The 24,591-nt window shown below is 37.1% G+C and overlaps 1 protein-coding gene across 4 annotated transcripts in view; it reads right to left on the bottom strand.

The window, feature by feature from the left end:
- The window catches only part of STK3 (serine/threonine kinase 3), a 290,389-nt gene that overhangs the window by 229,165 nt on the left and 36,633 nt on the right, over positions 1 to 24,591 (bottom strand). For all 4 annotated transcript variants that reach the window (XM_087447596.1, XM_004431201.3, XM_087447594.1 and 1 more), the window contains one exon: positions 14,682 to 14,762. In XM_087447596.1, coding sequence (XP_087303722.1) covers positions 14,682 to 14,762 — 81 coding nt within the window. The remainder of the gene's footprint in view (positions 1 to 14,681; positions 14,763 to 24,591) is intronic.

The following is a 24,591-nucleotide window of genomic DNA, read 5'->3' as shown; positions in this document are numbered from 1 at the left end:
AATGAAAATGAAAACACAACATACCAAAACATATGGGATGCAGCAAAATCCGTACTAAGAGGGAAATTTATAGCAATACAGGCCTACCTCAACAAACAAGAAAAATCTCAAATAAACAAGCTTACATTATACCTAAAAGAACTAGAAAAAGAAGCACAAAGTCCAAAGTCAGTAGAAGGAAGGAAATAATAAAAATCAGAGCAGAAACAAATGAAATAGAGACAAAAAGGACAACAGAAAGGATCAATGAAACTAAGAGCTGATTCTCTGAAAAGATAAAATAGACAAACCGTTAGGCAGACTCACTCAGAAAAAAAGAAAGAGGGCTGAACTAAATAAAATCAGAAATGAAAGAGGAGAAATTACAATAAATATCACAGAAATACAAAGGATTATAAGAGAATACTATGCAGAGCTATACACCAACAAACTGGATAACCTAGAAGAAATGCATAAGTTCTTAGAATCATACAACCTCCTAAAACTGAATCAAAAAGAAAGAGAGAATCTGAATAGACCAATCACAAGTAAAGAGGGTGAACAGTAATCAAAAACCTCCCAAAAAACAGAAGTCCAGGACCAGATGGCTTCTCTGGTGAATTCTACCCAATACTCAAAGAAGATTTAATATCTATCCTTTTCAAACTCTTCCAAAAAATTGAAGAGGATATGATGCTTCCTAACTCATGTTACAAGACCAGCATTATCTTCATACCAAAACCAGACAAGAACAAAACCAAAAAGGAAAATTACAGGCCAATATCACTGATGAACATAGATGCAAAAATCCTCAACAAAATATTAGCAAATCAAATACAACAATGTACTAAAAGGATCATATACCATGATCAAGTGAGATTTATACTAGGGATGCAGGGAAGGTTCAACATCCACAAATCAATCAATGTGATATACCACATTAACAAAATAAAGAATAAAAATCACATGATCATCTCAACAGACACAGAGAAAGCATTTGACAAGATTCAACATCCATTTATGATAAAAACTCAATAAAATGAGTACAGAAGGAAAGTAGCTCTACATAATAAAGGCCATATATGACAAACCCACAGCCAACATCATACTCAATGGTGAAAAACTCAAAGCTACTTCTCTAAGAACAGGAACAAGACAAGGATGCCACTCTCACCATTCTTATTCAACATAGTACTGGAAGTCCTAGCCAGAGCACTTAGGCAAGAAAAAGAAAAAAAAGAGATCCAAATCATAAAGGAAGAAGTAAAACTGTCACTATTTGCAGATGACATGATTCCATATATAAGAAACCCTAAAGAATCCACCAAAAACCTATTAGAAATAATTAACAAAAACAGTCAAGTTGCAGGGTACAAAATCAACATACCAAAATCAGTAGCATTTCTATAGACTAACAACCAGCAGAAGGAGATATCAAGAATACAACCCCATTTACAATCACAACGAAAAGAATAAAATACCTAGGAATAAATTTAACCAACTAGGTGAAAGTCCTATGACACTGAAAACTATAAGACATTATTGAAAGAAATTGAAGAAAACAAAGAAATGGAAAGATATTCCGTGCTCATGGATTGGAAGAATAAACATAGTTAAAAATGCCCATATTACCTAAAGCAATCTACAGATTCAATGCAATCTCAATCAGAATCCCAACCACATTTTTCACAGAAATAGAACAAAGAATCCTAAAATTTAAACGGAACAACAAAAGTCTCCAAATAGCCAAAGCAATCTTGGGAAAAAAGAACAAAAGGTGGAGGTATCACACTCCCTGAATTCAAAATACACTACAAAAGCTATTGTAAACAGCATGGTACTGGCAGAAAAACAGACAAATAGATCATTGGAACAGAATTGAGAGCCCAGAAATAGAACCACATCTATTGACAGCTAATCTTTGATAAAGGAGCCAAGAACACACAACAGAGAAAGGAAAATCTCTTCAATGAATGGCGATCAGAATACTGGACAGCCATATGCAAACGAATGAAAATAGACCACACTATCTTACAGCATACACAAAAACTAACTCGCAATGGATTGAAGACTTGAATGTAAGACCTGAAACCATAAAACTCCTATAAGAAAACACAGGTAGTACGCTCTTTGACATCAGTCTTAGCACCATCTTTATGAATACCATGTCTACTCAGGCAAGGGAAACACAAGAAAAAATAAACAAATGGGACTACATCAAACTAAAAAGCTTCTGCATGGCAAAGGAAACCATCAACAAAACGAAAAGACAACACACCAACTGGGAGAAAATATTTGCAAATCATATATATGATAAGGGGTTAATTTCCAAAACATATAAAGAACTCACACAACTCAACAACAAAAAAACAAACGGAAACAAAAAATGGGCAGAAGATATGTACAGACATTTTACCAAAGAAGATACACAGATGGCCAACAGCAACATGAAAGATGTTCAACATCACTAATTATTAGGGAAATGCAAATCAAAATACAATGAGACTTTACCTCATATCCGTCAGAATGGCTATTAGTAAAAAGACAAGGGAGATAAACAAAATCGACAAACCCTTAGCCAGGCTTACTAAGAAAAAAAGAGAAAAAGCTCAAGTAAATGAAAGAGGAGAAATTACAACGGATACCAGGGAAATACAGAGGATTATAAGAGAATACTATGAGAAATTATATGCCAACAAATTGGACAATCTAGAAGAAATGGATAAATTCTTAGACTCATACAACCTCCCAAAACTGAACCAAGAAGAAATGGAGAATCTGAATAGACCAATCACAAGTAAAGACATTGAAATAGTAATCAAAAACCTCCCAAAAAATAAAAGTCCAGGACCAGATGGCTTCTCCAGTGAATTTTACCAAACATTCAAAGAAGATTTAATACCCATCCTTCTCAAACTATTCCAAAAAATAGAGGAAGATGGAAGACTTCCTAAATCATTCTACGAGGCCAACGTCACCCTGATACCAAAGCCACGCAAAGACAATACAAAGAAGGAAAATTACAGGCCAATATCGCTCATGAACATAGATGCAAAAATCCTCAACAAAATATTGGCAAACCAAATACAGCAATACATTAAAAAGATCATACACCATGATCAAGTGGGATTTATACCAGGGACACAGGGATGGTTCAACATCCACAAATCAATCAACGTGATACACCACACCAACAAAACAAAGAATAAAAACCACATGGTCATCCCAATAGACACAGAGAAGGCATCTGACAAGATACAACATCCATTATGATAAAAACTGTCAACAAAATGGAAATAGAAGAAAAGTACCTCAACATAATAAAGGCTATTTATGACAAACCCACAGCCAACATCATACTCAGCGGGGAAAGACTGAAAGCCATTCCTCTGAGAACAGGAACAAGGCAGCACTGCCCACTCTCACCACTCCTATTCAACATAGTACCGGAGGTTTTGGCCAGAGGAATTAGGCAAGAAAAAGGAATAAAAGGAATCCAAAGAGGTAACGAAGAAGTGAAACTCTCACTGTGTGCAGATGACATGATTTTATATATAGAAAACTCTGAAGAATCCATTGGAAAACTATTAGAAATAATCAACAACTACAGCAGTCACAGGGTACAAAATCAATCTACAAAAATCAGTTGCATTTCTGTATGCTAATAACAAACTAACAGAAAGAGAGCTCAAAAAGATAATACCATTTACAAGTGCATCAAAAAGAATAAAATATCTAGGAATAAATCTTACCAAGGAGGTGAAAGACCTATACAATGAAAACTACAAGACATTATTGAAAGAAATCGATGATGACATAAAGAAATGGAAAGACATCCCATACACATGGATTGGAAGAATAAACATAGTTAAAATGTCTATATTACCTAAAGCAATCTACAGATTCAATGCAATCCCAATCAGAATCCCAATGACATTCTTCATGGAAATAGAAAAAAGAATACTAAAATTCATATGGGACAACAAAAGACCCCGAATAGCTAAAGCAATCCTAAGGAAAAAGAACAAAGCAGGAGGCATCACAATCCCTGACTTCAAAACATACTACAAAGCAATAGTAATCAAAACAGCATGGTACTGGTACAAAAACAGACACACAGATCAATGGAACAGAACTGAAAGCCAAGAAATAAAACCACACATATACGGACAGCTAATTTTCGACAAAGGAGCTAAGACCATACAATGGAGAAAGGAAAGTCTCTTCAATAAATGGTGTTGGGAAAACTGGACAGCCACATGCAAAAGAATGAATGTGGACCATCTGCTATCGCCATTCACAAAAATTAACTCAAAATGGATCAAAGACCTGAAGATGAGACCTGAAACTATAAAACTCATAGAAGAAAATATAGGCAACACACTATTCGACATTGGTCATAAAGGATTCTCTTCGGATGACATGCCTACCCAGACTAGGGAAACTAAAGAAAAAATAAGCAAGTGGGACTTGATCAGAGTAAAGAGCTTCTACAAGACAAACGAAACCAGAATCAAAATGAACAGACAATTCACCAGCTGGGAGAGAATATTTGCAAAACATACATCTGACAAGTGGTTGATCTCTATAATATATAAAGAACTCACACAACTGAACAACAGAAAAACAAACAACCCGATCAAAAAATGGGCAGAGGAAATGAACAGACACTTCTCCAAAGAAGATATACAGATGGCCAATAGGCACATGCAAAGATGTTCAACATCACTAATCATAAGGGAAATGTAAATCAAAACAACACTAAGATATCACCTCATGCCCGTTAGAATGGCTATAATCACCAAGACAATAAACAACAGATGTTGGAGAGGATGTGGAGAAACAGGAACCCTCATACACAGCTGGTAGGAATGCAAACTGGTGCAGCCTCTATGGAAAACGGTATGGAGACTCCTCAAAGAATTAAAAATAGAGATGCCCTATGATCCAGCTATCCCACTACTGGGAATCTATCCAATGAACCTGAAATCAACAATCCAAAGAGGCTTATGCACCCCTATGTTCATTGCAGCATTATTCACTATAGCCAAGAAGTGGAAGCAACCTAAGTGTCCCTCGACTGAAGATTGGATCAAGAAAATGTGGTATATATATATACAATGGAATACTACTCAGCCATAAAAAAAGACAAAATCGTCCCATTTGCAACAACATGGATGGGCCTGGAGGGTATTATGTTAAGTGAAGTAAGCCAGAAAGACAAACACTGTATGATCTCACTCTTATGTGGAATATAAACCAACACATGGACAGAGAAAACTGTATTGTGGTCACCAGGGGCAATGGGGGGTGAGGGGTGGGCACAAGGGGTGAGGGGAGACATATATATGGTGATGGACAAACAAAAATGTACAACCCAAAATTTTACAATGTTAAAAACTATTAAAACAACAATTAAAAAAAAAAAAAAAGACAAGGGGCCAGTCCAGTGGTGTAGTGGTCAAGTTTGCACACTCCGCTTCGGCCACCATGGGTTGGCGGGTTCGGATCCCAGGCACAGACCTGAGCACCACTTATCGAGCCATGCTGTGGCAGGCATCCCACATATAAAGTAGAGGAAGATGGGCATGGATGTTAGCCTAGGGCCAATCTTCCTAAGCAAAAAGAGGACTCGCAACAGATGTTAGCTCAGGACTAATCTCCCTCACGAAAAAAAAGGTTAGAAAAGATTAGAACGTAATGGATACAAATGCACAAAAAAGAGGTTGGATTTGATATCAAAAACATAAAAGGAGGGAGGAGGGTAGTTAAAGAGTACAGCTTTCAGACAGAGGTCAAACTAAAGTGACCATCAATTCTGTATAGAAGAAGTAAGGGACAGAGAAGGACTACTAAAACACTGAGGGGAAAAAAAAAAAAAGTTAAAAAATGGCAGTAAGTACATACTTATCAATAGCTACTTTAAACGTCAATGGACTAAATGCTCCAATTAAAAGGCATAGGGTGGCTGACTGGATTAAAAAACAAGACCCATATATATGCTGCATACAAGAGACACACTTCAGACCTAAAGACACTCACAAACTGAAAGTGAAGGGATGGAAAAAGATACTCCACGCAAATGGCAATGAAAAGAAAGCTGGGGTAGCAGTACTCATATCAGACAAAATAGACTTTAAAACAAAAACTGTAAAACGAGACAAAGAAGGGCATTACATAATGATCAAGGGAACAATCCAACAAGAGGATATAACACTAGTAAATANCTACGCACTCCAATGTAGGTGCACCTAAATATATAAAGCAATTATTAACAGACATAAAAACAGAAATAGACAGTAACACAATAATAGTAGGGGACTTTAACACTCCACTTACACCAACGGATAGATCATCCAAACAGAAGATCAATAAGGAAACATTGGCCTTAAACGACACACTAGAACAGATGGACCTAGTAGGTATATACAGAGCATTCCATCCAAAAACCGAAGAATACACGTTCTTTTCAAATGCACATGGAACATTCTCCAGGATTGATCACATATTAGGCCACAAAACAAGTCTCCATAAATTTAAGAAGATTGAAATAATACCAAGCATCTTTTCTGACCACAACGGTATGAAACTAGAAATCAACTATAGGAAGAAAATCAGAAAAGCCACAAATACATGGAGATTAAACAAAATGCTACTGAACAAGGATTGGGTTAATGAAGAAATCAAAGAAGAAATCAAAAAATACCTGGAGACAAATGAAAATGAAAATACGACATGCCAGAATTTATGGGATACAGCAAAAGCGGTTCTAAGAGGGAAGTTTATAGCAATACAGGCCTATCTCAACAAACAAGAAAAATCTCAAATAAACAATCTAACAATGCACCTAAAGGAACTGGAAAAAGGAGAACAAACAAAGCCCAAAATCAGTAGAAGGGAAATAATAAAAATCAGAGCAGAAATAAATGAAATAGAGACCAAAAACAATAGAAAAATTAATAAAACCAAGAGCTGGTTCTTTGAAAAGATCAACAAAATAGACAAACCTTTAGCTAGACTCACCAAGAAAAAAGAGAGAAGGCACAAATAAGTAAAATCAGAAATGAAAGAGGAGAGGTTACAACAGACACCTCAGAAATACAAAAGATTATAAGAGAATACTATGAAAAACTATATGCCAACCAATTCGACAATCTGGAAGAAATGGATGAATTCTTAGAATCATACAACCTTCCAAAACTGGATCAAGAAGAAGTAGAGAATTTGAATAGACCAATCACCAGTAAGGAGATCGAAACAGTAATCAAAAACCTCCCTAAAAATAAAAGTCCAGGACCAGACGGCTTCCCTGGTGAATTCTACCAAACATTCAAAGAAGACTTAATACCTATCCTTCTCAAACTCTTCCAAAAAATTGAGGAGGGGGAAGCTCCTAACTCATTCTACGAAGCTGACATTACCCTGATACCAAAACCAGACAAGGACAACACAAAAAAAGAAAATTACAGGCCAATATCACTGATGAACATCGATGCGAAAATCCTCAACAAAATACTAGCAAATCGCATACAACAATACGTTAAAAGATTATACAACATGATCAAGTGGGATTTATTCCAGGGATGCAGGGATGGTTTAACATTCGCAAATCAATCAACGTAATACACCACATTAATAAAATGAAGAACAAAAATCACATGATCATCTCAATAGATGCAGAGAAAGCATTTGACAAGATACAGCATCCATTTATGATAAAAACTCTGAATAAAATGGGTATAGAAGGAAAGTACCTCAACATAATAAAGACCATATATGAGAAACCCACAGCTAATATCATCCTCAATGGTGAAAAACTGAAAGCTATCCCTCTAAGAACAGGAACCAGACAAGGATGCCCACTGTCACCACTCCTATTTAACATAGTATTGGAAGTCCTAGCCAGAGCAATCAGGCAAGAGAAAAAAATAAAAGGGATCCAAATTGGAAAGGAAGAAGTGAAACTGTCACTATTTGCAGATGACATGATTTTATATATAGAAAACTCTAAAGAATCCACCAGAAAACTTTTAGAAGTAATAAACGAATATGGTAAAGTTGCAGGATACAAAATCAACATACAAAAATCAGCTGCATTTCTGTACACTAACAACGAAGTAGCAGAAAGAGAAATTAAGAATACCATCCCATTTACAATTGCAACAAAAAGACTAAAATACCTAGGAATAAACTTAACCAAAGAGGTGAAAGATCTGTACACCGAAAACTATAAAACATTTCTGAAAGAAATTGAAGAAGACACAAAGAAATGGAAAGATATTCCGTGCTCTTGGATTGGAAGAATTAACATAGTTAAGATGTCCATACTTCCTAAAGCCATCTATAGATTCAATGCAATCCCTATCAAAGTTCCAACAACATTTTTCACAGAAATAGAACAAAGAATCCTAAAATTTATATGGAACAACAAAAGACCCCGAATAGCTAAAGGAATCCTGAGAAAAAAGAACAAAGCTGGAGGTATCACACTCCCTGATTTCAAAATATACTACAAAGCTATAGTAACCAAAAGAGCATGGTACTGGCACAAAAACAGACACACAGATCAATGGAATAGAATCGAAAGCCCAGAAATAAACACACACATCTATGGACAGCTAATCTTTGACAAAGGAGCCAAGAACATACAATGGGGAAAAGAAAGTCTCTTCAACAAATGGTGTTGAGAAAACTGGATAGCCATATGCAAAAAAATGAAAGTAGACCCTTACCTTACACCATACACAAAAATTAACTCCAAATGGATTAAAGACTTGAATGTAAGACCTGAAACTGTGAAACTTCTAGAAGAAAACATAGGCAGTACGCTCTTCGACATCGGTCTTAGCAACATCTTTTCAAACACCACATCTGACCGGGCAAGAGAAACAATAGAAAAAATAAACAAATGGGACTACATCAAACTAAAAAGCTTCTGCACACCAAAGGAAACCATCAACAAAACGAAAAGACAACCTAACAATTGGGAGAAGATATTTGCAAACCATACATCTGATAAGGGCTTAATCTCCAAAATATATAAAGAACTCATGCATCTCAACAACAAAAAAACTACCAACCCAATTAAAAAATGGGCAAAAGACCTGAACAGACATGTCTCCAAAGAAGATATACAGATGGCCAACAGACACATGAAAAGATGTTCAAAATCACTAACTATCAGGGAAATGCAAATCAAAACTACAATGAGATATCACCTCACGCCCGTCAGAATGGCTATAATTAACAAGACAGGAAACAACATGTGTTGGAGAGGTTGTGGAGAGAAGGGAACTCTCATACACTGCTGGTGGGAGTGCAAACTGGTGCAGCCACTATGGAAAACAGTATGGAGATTCCTCAAAAAATCAACGATAGAACTACCATATGATCCAGTTATTCCACTGTTGGGTATTTATCCAAAGAACTTGAAAACACCAATTTGCAAAGGTACATGCACCCCTGTGTTCATTGCAGCCTTATTCACGATAGCCAAGACTTGGAAGCAACCTAAGTGCCCATCAAGGGACGAATGGATAAAGAAGCTGTGGTATATATACACAATGGAATACTACTCAGCCATAAGAAACGATGAAATCCAGCCATTTGTGACAACATGGATGGACACTGAGAGTATAATGCAAAGTGAAATAAGTCAGAGGGAGAAGGTCAAATATCGTATGATTTCCTTCATTAAGTAGTAGATAATAACAACAATAAACAAACACATAGGGACAGAGATTGGATTGGTGGTTACCAGAGGGGAAGGGGGGAGGGAGGAGGGTGAAAGGGATAATTCGGCACATGTATGTGGTGATGGGTTGTAATTAGTATTTTGGTGGTGAACATGATGTAGTCCATGCAGAAATAGAAGTACAATGATGTACACCTGAAATTTTTACAATGTTATAAACCAATGTTACTGCAATAAACAGAAATCCATGAAAAAAAAAAGACAAGAAATAACAAGTGTCGGAGAGGATGAGGAGAAAAGGGAACCCACTGCTTGTGGGAATGCAAACTAGTGCAGTCACTATAGAAAACAGTATGGAGATTTCTCAAAAAATTAAAAATAGAAATACCATATGATCCAGCTATTCCACTTCCACCATCCAATACTGGATGGTATTTATCCAAAGATCACAAAAACACTAATTCGAAAAGATATATGCACCCCTATGTTCATCGCAGCATTATTCACTATAGTCAAGACTTGGAAGCAATCCAAGGGCCCATCAACAGATGAATCTGAACGTGAAAGATGTGGTACATATATACACACCGCACACACAATGGAATACCACTCAGCCATAAAAAAAGACGCAATTGTGCCACTTGTGACAAAATGGATAGACCTTGAGAGTATTACGCTAAGCAAAATAAGTCAGGCAGAGAAAGACAAACACCATACGATTTCATTCATATGTGGAAGATAAACACATAGATAAGGAGAACAGATTGGTGGTTACAAGAGGAGAAGGGGGTTGGGGGAGGGCAAAAGGGGTAAAGGGACACATATGCATGGTGACAGATGGAAACTAGACTTCTGTTGGTGAATACGATGCAGTCTATACAGAAGCCAAAATATAATGATGTATACCTGAAATGTACACAATGTTATAAACCAATGAGACCTCAATAAAATAATGAAAAATTAAATTTAAAAAGATGAGGAAACAGAAACTGGTAACCAGCAAGGGCCAGAATTCAAACATACTCTAACTCCAAAGATTGTGTTCTACTCACTACATTATTTCTACAGAAGAGAAAAACGAGTAAGCCATTGGAAGACATGGAACTTTTCCTAATACTAGGAAGCTATGCAGAATCATATTTACAATCTTTTAAAATAAGTGAAAAGTAAATGACAAAGCAGCTACTTTAACAACATGAGTTTCTTTGGGCTGTCTGAAGTAATTCAATTTAGTCTGATAGCTGAAGTCACCTTTAGGGGTGTGTGGCGGGGGGGATCCTAATTTATACACATATACATACACACACATATACATCTCCCCTTAAAAGCTGTATATATGTATATAAATGTGTATATATATATATATATATATTCATTCCCTCAAAAGCTAATATAGAATTCAGTGCTAGACTAACTATTGTCAATTAAGTAAAATCATCACTCTCTTCTAAGGTCTCCTGTCACTGCAAAAGAGAAGCTGGGAAGCACATTTCCCAGAACTCCCTTCCCTGAAGGGATTCCAGTTGAGATTGTTTCTCTATCATTGGTTGTATCTTCTTTCTTATTCCAATTCTTCCATGTTTTTGCTTTTTTCATTAGTCAAAGTCAGAAGAGATTTAACTATTTTATTGATCTGTTCAAAGAAGCAGCATTTGTATATATTTATCATTTCTAATTTTTTTATTTTCTATTTCATTAAATTCAGCTTTTTCCCTTATGAATTCTCTCTCCTTAGTTTGTTTTCACATATTTTATTATTTTTCTAAGTACTTTAAATATTCAAATAAGCACTAAGTTCTTTTTTTTTTTTTTGGTCTTTCTTTAGTAATGAAGGAATTTAAAACTAAGTATTTTCCCCTAATTACAGCTTTTCTGGATTCCATAGATATTTGTATGATTTAGTCTTCTTTTCATGGTTTTCTAAATAATTTGTAATTTCCTCTTCAATCTATAGGTTACCTCAGATTACGTTTCCTAATTTCCAATAAGTATGGGTTTTATCACATTGTAATTGTTTCTAATTTCAGTAACTACAATTAGAAATGTGACCTGCAAAATCTCTTTTTTAAGAATTTGTTAGTTTTTTAACCAATGGTCCATGAACATACCAAAAAAAAAGGAGGAATGTAAGAATATATATATAGTTATATAAGTATAGATATATACTTTATATATATTCAAGTTTATTGATTACATTTAATAACTCTATGTCCTTTCTCTTTTTTCTATTATTCTGTCCGATTCTGAAAAAGAAATATTGAAATCTCCTATATGAATACACATTTATTAGATTCCTCTGAAGTTTCTCATAGCTTTCCTTCACAAATTTAACTGTCATGGTGACTAACACATACATGTTTCATTATAATTTGTCTTTTGTATCATTATCTAATGTCCCTCTTTATTCTTTATTTGGATCTAATCCCTCATTATTCATTTTGAGATCTTTTAACTTGAACTAATTTACCCACCAAAAATATTGCCACTTTTGCTTTCTTTTTGTTTTTATTTGTACGATTATCTCTTTCTTATCTGATATCTTTAATAGGAAATATCCCCATATTTCTACCCATTGTATTACATGGGCCACTTCTAAACAGCATATAGCTAGATTTTGCATTCTAATTGACCCTAATAGTGTGTCTTTTAATGAGAGAATTGACATTTACTGAAAAATATACTTCATTTTATTCCTTTCAACTTACATCTGGCTTATTATTTTATATTTTGTTTTCTCTATTTCCTTTTCCTTGTTCTTGCTGATTCAAGCCATTTTAATTCTGTTTTTTGCCTTTTATTATTTTGGAAGTTCTCCTATACTTTGCCATTTTATTCAATACCTCTATGTGCTCAAAATGAAAGAGGCTTCTCTAACGTTATTTTAAAATCATGTCAATTATTCCTCTGTCAACACATCCTGTTTTCCTCACTGAGACAATCTATTTAACATCTATAACTCATTTTTCCCCAACTAAGATGAGTTCCAACATCCTAAAAGATGGCCTTATGTTCACTTGCTTAACGAAGTCAAAATCTTTCAAGCTTATTAATGACAATGCCATATGGAATGAATTAACAAACTTCTTGGGATTCATTTCACAGCATATTTCTTGCTTTATATGCATTCAACCATCAGTGGACACTTAAGTTGTTTCCATGTCTTGGCTATTGTAAACAATGATGCAATGAACATGGAGCTGCACATATCTCTTCAAGATAGTGATTTCACTTCCTTTACATATATACCCAGAAGTCGGAATGCTGGATCATACAGCAGTTCCATTTTTAATTTTCTGAGGAACCTCCATATTGTTTTCTATACTGGCTGCACCAATTTATATTCCCACCAACAGTGCAAAACAGTTCCCTTTTCTCCACATTCTCGCCAACACTTCTCTCTTGTCTTTTTGATGACAGCCATTCTAACTGGTATGAGGTGATATCTCATTGTAGTTTTGATTTGCATTTCCCTAACAATTAGTGACGTTGAGCACCTTTTCATGTACCTGTTAGCCATCTGGATGTCTTAGAAAAATGCCTATTCAGTTCCTATGTCTACTTTTTAATGGAATGCTTGTTTTTGTCTATCGAGTTGTATGAGTTCTTTATATATTCTGGATACTAACCTCTTAGACATATGATTTGCAAATATTTTCTCCCATTCCACAGGTTGCCCTTTCATTTTACTGATGGTGTCCTTTGCTGTACAGAAGCTTTTTAGTTTGATGTAGTCCCACTTGCTTATTTTTGCTCTTGTTGCCTTTGCTTTTGGTGTCAAATCCAAAACATCACTGCCAAGAACACTGTCAAGGAGCTTACTCCCTCTGTTTTCTTCTAGGAGTTTTATGCTTTCAGGTCTTACATTGAAGTCTTTAATCCACTTTGACTTGATTTTTGCTTATGGTGTAAGACAGGGGTCCTGTTTAATTCTTTTGCATGTGGCTGTCCAGTTTTCCCAACACCATTTGTTGAAGAGACTATCCTTTCCCCATCATATATTCTTAGCTCTTTTGTCATAAATTGACCATATATGTGTGGGTTTATTTCTAGGCTCTCTAATCTGTTCCATGGATCTATGTGCCTGTTTTTATGCCAATACCATACTGTTTTGATTACCATAGCTTTGTAATATAGTTTAAAATCAGGTAGCATGATGTCTCCAGCTTTCTTCTTTTTTCTCAACATTGCTTTGGCTCTTCAGGGTCTTTTGCAGTTCTACATAAATTTTAGGACTGTTTGTTCTATTTCTGTGAAAAATGCCATTGGAATTTTGATAGGGATTGCATTGATCTATAGATTGGTTTCAATAGTATGGACATTTTAACAATATTAATTCTCCCAATCCCCATGAACACGGAGTATCTTTCCATTTATTTGTGTCTTCTTCAACTTCTTTCATCAATATCTTATAGTTTTCAGTGTACAGATCTTTCACCTCCTTGGTTAAATTTATTTCTAGCTATTTTATTCTTTTTGATACAATTATTAATAGGACCGTTTTCTTAATTTCTCTTTCCAATAGTTTGTTATTAGTATACAGAAACACAACTGATCTTTGTATACTGATTTTACATCCTGCAACATTACTGAATTCATTTATTAATTACAACAGTTTTTTGGTGTAATCTTTGGGGTTTTCTATATATAAAATCACGTCATCTGCAGAGAGAGACAATTTTACATCTTCCTTTCTGATTTGGATGCTTTTTATTTCTTTTTCTTGCCTAATTTCTCTGGCTGAGACTTCCAGGTTGTACTATGTTGAATAAAAGTGACGAGAGTGGGCATCCATGTCTGGTTCCTGATCTTAGGGGAAAAGCTTTCAGCTTTCCACAGTCGAGTGTGATGCTGGCTGTGGGCTTGTCATATATGGCCTTTATTATGCTGAGGTATGTTTCCTCTATACTATTAGTATTCAAGAAAATATACTCTACTAAAAGATTAATATTAAAATAGTATAATTTTTCTGTCATTATCTAAATTCTACTTTCATATTTTTTGGACTTACCCTTCTCCCAGTTTCTCTAACACATCAAAAACTTCTTCAGGCTGCTTAGTCAAACTATCTTCACTCAGCTTTTTTAGCTTACTGTTGAGAAAAAAACAGAAAGAAAATATTTTCCTTCAGACTTTTTATAATATTTTTCATTTTACTTTTAAGAGGCAATATATTCAGATGGTTCAAAAGTCAAACAATATAAGAAAGTATAAAGTAAATAGTCTCCTTCTAACCCCTCTTCTTAATCTGCCCAGAAATACCTCAAAGAATAACCACTTTTATTAGCTTCTTGTGAAACCTTTATACAGACATGAATATGTACTTTTATCTCTCCTGCTTTTTAACACACAAGATAGCATTTTACACACACTCTTTTTTTATCCACATCGTTATATACTTTGCTTTCACTTAGCAACATACAACCTATGTTGGAGATCTCTACATAAGCACATAGAAAGCATCCTCATTCTTTTTTTTCACATCTATATCCTACTCCATTGCAAAGATGTAGCATCTCTTACTCGCCAACCCCTTATTTATGGATATCTAGGTTCCCTTTTGCTATTATAAACAACACTGCAATGAATAAGCTTATACATAAGTCAATTCACACATGTGCTAGTATATCTGTAAGATAAATTCCCAGAAGTGAAACTCTGAGGTCAAGAGAATACACACACACGTACATACACACACACACATACATAAGCATATATATTGATTAATAAGAATATATACTATAAATATAATTGTCATAATATTAATTTAATAATGTAATATAAATAATAAAATCACTATTATAATAACTAAGTTGTTGATTATACCATGGTATTAAAAGATATAAATTTTATCTACTATAATTATATGTTAAATAAATATAGATATAGATAGATATTAGAAAATTGCCCTCCAGATGGCTTGTACCAATTTATTCTCCTACCAGTAACATATGAGAGAACCTCTTTTCCCACAGTTCCACCAACAGACTATTTAACCAAACATTTAGATTTCAGCCAATATGTTAGCTGAAAACTCATAACACAGAGTAGATTTAATTCGCATTTCTCTTACTATGAGTGAAGTTGAGCATCTTTCAATATGGTTATAAAACTAAGCCATCTATTCATGTTCTGTGCTCATTTTTCTAATGAATTTTTGGTCTTTTTCTTATCTGTATACAAGGGAAATTAGCCTTTGCATAGGTTGCAAATATTTTCACTTGTATTTTGACTTCACAAATTTTTAATTTTATGGTCTATTTGACTGTTCGCCATACAGAAATATCTTTTTGTTTTGTTTCGTTTCTGCCTTTTTTAAAATTATCCACATGTGCACATATCTGGAAACCAAGAGGTGAGAGAGATTATGCATAATGTGTTTGACAGACCAAAAATAATTCAGTATGAACGAAGTAAAAATAACCAGGACGTAGAAGTAAGCAGGGTCAGGTTAAAAAGAGCCTTGTAGGCCCGGCTCCGTGGCTTAGCTGTTAAGTGTGCGCGCTCCGCTGCTGGCGGCCCGGGTTCGGATCCCGGGCGCGCACCGATGCACCACTTCTCCGGCCATGCTGAGGCCGCGTCCCACATACAGCAACTAGAAGGATGTGCAGCTATGACATACAACTATCTACTGGGGCTTTGGGGGGGGAAAAATAAATAAATAAAATCTTTAAAAAAAAACAATTGTTTCAATGTTATTATCCAAATAAAGTATAATAATCTAACAAAAGAACATGGAAACAAATGCACCTTGAGAGCTACAAAAAAAAAAAAGAGCCTTGTAAACCATGCTAAGGATCTCTATTCTAAAAAGATGGCTTCCCCTGTAAAGCAGCAGAAGGAAATGCAATGAGCAACAGTAGAGAAGGGAAACTAGTTAGGAACTGATTAAAAATATGGATGCACAGAATATAATACTGGCAGTAAGAACAGAGAAAAGACAAGCTATTCAAGACCTTAAAGAGGCATAATCAACAGGAAGTGGTTTTAATTAAACATGGGGTGATGAGGGAAAGAGAAGAGCTGAGCATGTCTCTTAAGACTTTGGCTTAAGCAAATGAGGGGATGGTAATGTAATTTACTAAGTTAAAGAATACCATAAAAAAACAGTTTGGAGGGAAATATGATGGGTTTAATTCTACTCATCCAAATGGATATTTTCAGTAAGCAATGTATATATGAATCGCAGGAGAGAATCTAAGTTGGAAATACCATTATTGGTGTCATCAGCACATAGATGGAACCTGAAGACATGAGAAGGGGCAAAATCATCAAGAAAATGTCTAACAAAAAACAAGAGTCGAGGAGAAAACAAATCCCAAGAAAACATCAATATTTAGCAAATGAGAAAGTAAGGTCAACATCATGGCAGAGTGAGCTTCCCCCACTGAACTCTCCTCCTCTAAAACACAATGAAAAGGACATTCACATTCCCACAAAAGTTATTCACATAACACAAGGGACATCTGAGGCACCCACGCAGCTGTACACTCAAGGGCTGAGGTACTGGAATCCCCAGAGGAAGTGCAAGGAGGTAAGAGAAGCTCCCTTCCCTCCCCAAGGACTGCGACCTTGAGACTGACACCAAGTGGCTCTCAGGGGTGGGGGCGATGGGGGCGGCCCTCCACAGAAAAACTGGCGTGCTCAAAGATCCTTCACAGCCCATGGGGAATCCCACCAAGGAGGGAGCGGATCTGTTGTGAGGGCACCTTCGACAAGCTAGCCCTTCAGGAGAGCAGAGAGCAACAGCGAAGCAAGAAACCCCTGGGATCAGGGAGGCGAAAGTAACCGCCCCTTCCCCCCTGCCTGCCTGGTGCTTCAGCACAGTGGCCCTGCAGCCTCAGCTCAGTGGTATTTCAGCTCTACCCCTGCCCCAGTGCCAGTGGCAGCAGTGTGGTGCCCATGCCCCGGCACCAGCCGCAGCAGCGGCGCGCCCATGCCCCAGCCTTAGCCGCAGCAAGCCCCCAGCACCCTGGCCCCACCAGCGGCAGCAGCATGCCTGCAACACAGCACCAGAGTTGGTGGCTCCCCAGAGCCCCGGCACCAGCAGCAGCAACACCACACCTGCACCCCAGCCCCCAGAGGCGGCAATCCCCAGGTTCCCAGGCACCAGTGGCGGCGGCGCACCCGTGCCCTGGCCCTAGCAGCAGTAAGCCCCCAACACCCAGACCCGATGAGCGGCGGCAGTGCGCCCACGTCCCAGCAGGAGAGGCAGTGGCCCCCTGGGCCTGGGCACCAGCAGAGGCGGAGCACCCAGCCCCAGCTGCATCGGCTTGACCATGCCCCATCCCCAGCTCCTTCAGCTCGACTGCCCCCCGGGTCCAGCTGCTTTGGCTTGGCCACTCTCAGGCTCCAGCTAACTTGTCGCCACCTACTTCAGCCCAGCCACACTCCAGTTCCAGCTTCTTCAGCCCAGCAGCGCTCCAGCTCCTGCTTCTTCAGCTCAGCCACACTTCAGCTGCAGCTGTTTCAACCCAGCCACACTCCAGCTCCAGCTGTGTCAACCCAGCCACGCTCCAGCTCCAGTGGTTCCCACGATCCAGCTCCAGCTCCAGCTGCGTCCACTCAGCAGCACTGAAGCTCACCCACCCACCAGCTCCAGCTTGTTCAGCCCACCGGCAGCCCAGCCCCAGATGCTTCAGCCTAACCGCACTCTAGTCCCAGGTGTTCCTGCACTCTAACTCCAGCTGTTCCCACACTCCAGCCCCAGCAGCCTCTGCCGAGCCATGCTTCAGCTAACCCACGCTACAGCTCAGCCATGCCCAGTTCAGCCACGGGCTAACTAGAGCGCCCGAGGATCGAAGTGGGCACAGAATACACAGCTCTTGACCATCACCCAGTGGTGGCAAGAGGAAACTGCAACCATATATTTTCACTATGAGGAGAAAGAAGGCAACACCGACAGGTACTAGGCAAAAATATATTGAATCTCCAGACCGAAAGGAAAATGACAAGCACCCAGAAGTCAACCTGGAAAGCAGAGAAATGAGTAACTTTAATGAGAAAGAATTCAAAATAGCTATCATAAAAAAGCTCAAAAAAATACAAGAAAAAATACACAGACAATTCAACAAAATCAGAATTTCATCATAAAAGATACTGAAACGATAAAAAAAACCCAATCAGAAACCTTAGAGATGAAAAGCACAACAGACGAGATAAAGACAAATCTAGAAGCCTTAATAATAAGAAACGATAATATGTAGGAAAGAATTAGCAATATTGAGGAAGGCAATGCAGAAATACTCCAGATGGAGGAGGAAAGAGAACTAAAACTAAAAAGAAATGAAGAAACACTCGGAGAAATATCTGACTCAATTAAGAAACCCAACATAAGCATTATAGGTATGCCAGAGGGAGAAGAGAGGGAAAAAGGAGCAGAGAACTTGTTCAAAGAAATAATAGATGAGAACTTCCCAAACCCGGGGAAGGAGCTGGAAATACCAGTGAATGAAATCAACAGATCTCCCAAATATATCAACATGAAAAGACCCTCTCCAAAGCATACAGTAGTAAAGCTAGCAGAAGTCAACAACAAAGAAAAAATACCAAGGGCAGCTAAACAAAAACAAATAACGTACAAAGGAATTCCTATCAGGCTCTCAGCTGATTTCTCGACAGAAAATTTACAGGCTAGGAGAGAACAGAACAACATATTCAAACTCCTGAAAGACAAAAACTTCCAGCCAAGAATACACTATTCAGCAAAAATACCCTTCAGATGTGATGGAGAAATAATAACTATCCCTGACAAACACAAGCTAAGGGAGTTCATTGCCACAAGACCCCTCACTACAAGAAATGCTCAAGAAGGCCCTCATGCCTAAGAAAAAAAAGAGAAAGGGGATACAAAGTTTTGAACAAGGAGGAAAATAGATCTACAAAACCAGAAAAATTACAGCTCTGTATCAGAATAGATTAGCAAACAGTTAATTATAAAGCCAAAGATCAAGGGAAGGAAAATATCAAAAATAAATATAACCTCATCACCTTAAATACAAACTCACAACACAACACGGAATAAGATACGACAAAAGCAACCTAGAAGGGTAAGAGGAAAGGGATCAAATCGACTTAGTCTAATGGAATAAGAGGTCATCAAAAAACGGACTATAACATCCACAAGATTTTTTATACAAACCTCATGGTAACCACTAACAAAATAATCAAAACAGAGTCCCAGATGATAAATAAAGAGAAAACTAAGAGAACCTCCATACAGAACTACCAAACTGAATTGGTAGTCCAAAACACATGGGACACGAAACAAAACAAAGGCAAAAGAACCAGAAAGTGAGCGATAAAATAGCAACATCAACCCCTCATATATCAATAATTACTCCGAATGTAAATGGATTGAACTCTCCAATCAAAAAACAGAGAGTGGTGGGATAGAATAAAAACCAAGACCCAACAACATGCTGCCTCCAGGAAACACATCTCAGCTCTAAAGACAAACAGGCTCGAGTGAAAGGATTGAAGACAATACTCCAAGATAATGGAAAACAAAAGAAAGCAGGTGTTGCCATACTTAAATCAGACGAAGCTGACTTCAAGATAAAACAGGTAATGAGTGACAAAGAGGAGCAATATCTAATGACAAAAGGGACACTCCACCAAGAACACATATCACTTATAAATATATATGCAACCAACACAGGAGCACCAAAGTACTTAAAGCAACTATTAATAAACCTAAAAGGAGCCATTAACAACAACACAATAATAGTAAGGGATCTTAACACCCCACTTACATCAACGGATACATCATCCAGACAGAAAGTCAAAAAGGAAATAATGGACTAAAACAAAAAACTCGATGAGATGGACTTAATGGATATATACAGAGCACTCCATCCAAACAGAGCAGATTACACATTCTTTTCAAGCGCGCATGGGACATTCTCAAGAGTAGACCATGTGCTGGGAAATAAGGCATACCTTTATAAATTTAAAAAGATTGAAATCATAACAAGCTTCTTTTCTGACCATAACACCATGAAGCTAGAAATCAACTACAAGAAAAAAACTGGGAAAGTGACAAAGATGTGGAGACTAAACAACATGCTACTGAACAATGGATCACTGATGAAATTAAAGGAGAAATCAAATCATATCTGGAGACAAATGAAAATACACTACGCCAACTCATATGGGATGCAGCTAAAGCGGTCCTGAGAGGGAAACTCATAGCAATACAGGCCCATCTTAACAAACAAGAAAAAGTCCAATTAAGCAATCTCAAACTACACCTAACAGAATTGGAAAAAGAAGAACAAAGCCCAAAGTCAGCAGAAGGGGGGAAATAATAAAAATAGGAGCAGAAATAAATGAAATTGAAACAATGAAACAAAGAGCTGGTTCTTTGAGAAGATAAACAAAATTGACAAACCCTTAGCCAGACACACCAAGAAAAAAAGACAGAAGGCTCAAATACATAAAATAAGAAATGAAAACAGAGAAATTAGAACAGATACCACAGAAATACAAAAGATTATAAGAGAATACTAGGAAAAACTACATGCCAACAAATTGGACAATCTAGAAGAAATGGATAAATTCTTAGACTCATACAACCTACCAAAACTGAATCAAGAAGAAATAGAGAACCTGAATAGACCAATCACAAGCAAAGAGATTAAAATAGTAATCAAAAGCCTCCCAAAAAATAAAAGTCCAGGACCAGATGACTTTTCTGGAGAATTTTACCAAACATTCAAAGAGGATTTAATACCTATTCCTTTCCAACTATTCCAAAAACAGAGGAAGATGGAACGCTTCCCAACACATTCTGCGAGGCCAACATGACCCTGATACCAAAGCCAGACAAAGACAATACTAAGAAGGAAAACTACAGACCAATATCCCTGATGAACACAGATGCAAAAATCCTCTACAAAATATTGGCAAACAGAATACAGCAAAACATTAAATAGATCATACACCATGATCAAGTGGGATTTATACCAGGGACACAGGGAGGGTTCAACATCCACAAATCAATCAATGTGATACACCACATTAACAAAACAAGGAATAAAAACCATATGATCATCTCAATAGATGCAGAGAAGGCATTTGACAAGATCCAACATCCATTTACGATAAAAACTCTAAAAAAAATGGGTACAGAAAAAAGTACCTTTACATAATAAAGGCCATATATGACAAACCCACAGACAACATGATACTCAACAAGGAAAAACTGAAAGCCATCCCTCTGAAAACAGGAAAAAGACAAGGGTGCCCACTCCCACCACTCTTATTCAACATGGTACTGGAGGTTCTGGCCAGGGCAATTAGACAAGAAAAAGGAATAAAAGGAATACAAATAGGCAACGACAAAGAAGTAAAACTCTCACTGTTTGCAAATGACATGATTTCTTAATATAGAAAACCCTGAAGAATCCATTGGAAAACTATCAGAAATAACCAACAACTACAGGAAAGTTGCAGGGTACAAAATCAACTTAACAGAAATCAGTTACATTTCTATATGCCAACAACAAACTAACAGAAAGAGAAGACAATCCCATTTACAACTGCAACAAAAAGAATAAAACATCTAGGAATAAATTTAACCAAGGAAGTGAAAGACCTATACAACGAAAACTATAAGACATATAGTGAAATCAATAATGGCATAAAGAAATGGAAAAATATCCCATGCACATGGATTGGAAGAATAAACACAGTTAAAATCTCCATACTACCTAAAGCAATCTACAGATTCAATGCAATCCCAATCAGAATCCCAAGGACATTCTTCATGGAAAGAGAACAAAAAATACAAAAATTCATATGGGACAACAAAAGACCCCGAATAGCTAAAGCAATCCTGAGAAAAAAGAATAAAGCTGGAGGCATCACAATCCCTGACTTCAAAACATACTACAAAGCAACAGTAATCAAAACAGCATGCTACTGGTACAAAAACAGACACACAGATCAATGGAACAGAATTGAAAGTCCAGAAATAAAACCTCACATCTACGGGCAGCCAATATTCAACAAAGGAGCTAAGAATATACAATACAGAAAGGAAAGTTTCTTCAATAAATTAAGCTGGGAAAATTGGACAGCCACTTGCAAAAGAATGAAAGTAGACCACCTTATTTCACTATATACAACAAGTAACTCAAAATGGATCAAAGACCTGAAGGTGAGACCTGAAACTATAAAACTCCTGGAAGAAAATATAGGCAGTACACTATTCATCACAGGTCATAAAGGGATCTTTTTGAATTTCATGTCTACTCAGACACGGGAAACAAAAGAAAAAATAAACAAGTGGGACTTCATCAGATTAAAGAGCTTCTACAAGGCAAATGAAACCAGGATCATAATGAATAGGCAACCCACCAGCTGGGAAAACACATTTGCCAACCATGTACCTGACAAGAGACTAATCCCCATAATATATAAAGAACTCACACAACTGAATAACAAAAAAACAACCCCATCACAGAATGGGCAGAGGAAATGAACAGATACTTCTCCAAAGAAAATATACGTATGGCCAACAGGCACATGAAAAGATGTTCAACATCACTAATGATCATGGAAATGCAAATGAAAACCACACTAAGATATCACCTTACACCCACTAGAATGGCTATAATCACCAAGACAAAAAACAACAAATGCTGGAGAGACTATGGAGAAACGGGAACCCTAACTCACTGCTGGTGGGAATGCAAACTGACGCAGCCTCTATGGAAAACAGTATGGAGAGTCCTCAAAAAATTAAAAATAAAAATACCTTATGATCCACCTATCCCACTACTGGGTATCTACCTAACGAACCTGAAATCAACAATCCAAAGAGGCTTATGCACCCCTATGTTCATTGCAGCATTATTCACAATAGCCAAGTCATGGAAGCAACCCAAATGTCCCTCAACTGATGAGTGGATAAAGAAGATGTGGTATATACGTATACAACGGAATACTACTCAGACATAAAAAAAGACAAAATCGCTCCATTTGCAACAACTTGGACGGACCTGAAGGGTATTAACGTTAAGTGAAATAAGCCAGAAAGAGAAAGACAAACACCACATGATTTCACTCATAAGTGGAAGATAAACCAACACATGGACAGAGAGAACTATTTGGTGGTTACCAGGGGCAAGGGTGGTGGAGGGTGGGCACAAGGGTTTGAAGGGATGCATTTATATGGTGACTGACAAACAATGATTTAAAACAAAAATTTCACAATAAAGGAAAAAAATGTTAAAAAAAAAAAAAAAAAAGAAATGAGGTCATGAAGGATAAGGTAGTAGGTGACCATATCAAAAGTTATTGAAAGTTCAAACAACTTAAAGATTCAAAAGTGTCCATTACAGAATTTCCACTACTGACCACAAGGAAGCAACAAGATCCAGAATTATCCATCTGCAGTAAACAACTAGAAAAACCAAGAAAATACATGAAATAACTATTTTCAGACATTAGGTATCAGACACTTCAGGACTGAGATCCCTGAGAAACAGAAAAAAACAACATATGCTCTACTATCACCCAAGCTTTAGATCTAGAGGCTATGTCCAGCCTGTAGCATAGGGAAAGGGGAACCCAAACAGAGCCCAGCAATTCTGCTGAGTTGAAGAAATAGAGATTGGAGTATGGGGAGGCAAGGCAAATAAACTCTGCATTACAGAATACCTGCCAGCAGAGACAGAGGTCCAGCAATCTACCTAGGAGTTCCTTTAACTATTTAGCTGAATGTCAATCTGTGCACACTTACAAAAACACTCTACAAAGCCCAACAAAATCAATTTCCTAAAGGAAAAAATGACCAGGGAGCTGTAAAAAGAACAATTCCCAGAGGTCACACAAGGCTGAGAATCTTTCCCACCAACAAAAGTTGGGGAAAATCAAAGGTCATTCAGTAGCAATCCCAGAATGACCTTGTTTTA

This window comes from Ceratotherium simum, chromosome 23, assembly GCF_057802395.1.
Source record: "Ceratotherium simum simum isolate JZ-2026a chromosome 23, ASM5780239v1, whole genome shotgun sequence".
Classification (NCBI taxonomy): Eukaryota; Metazoa; Chordata; class Mammalia; order Perissodactyla; family Rhinocerotidae; genus Ceratotherium; species Ceratotherium simum.
The sequence above is the reverse complement of the archived record's forward strand: the minus strand, read 5'-3'. Positions and strand labels throughout refer to the sequence as shown.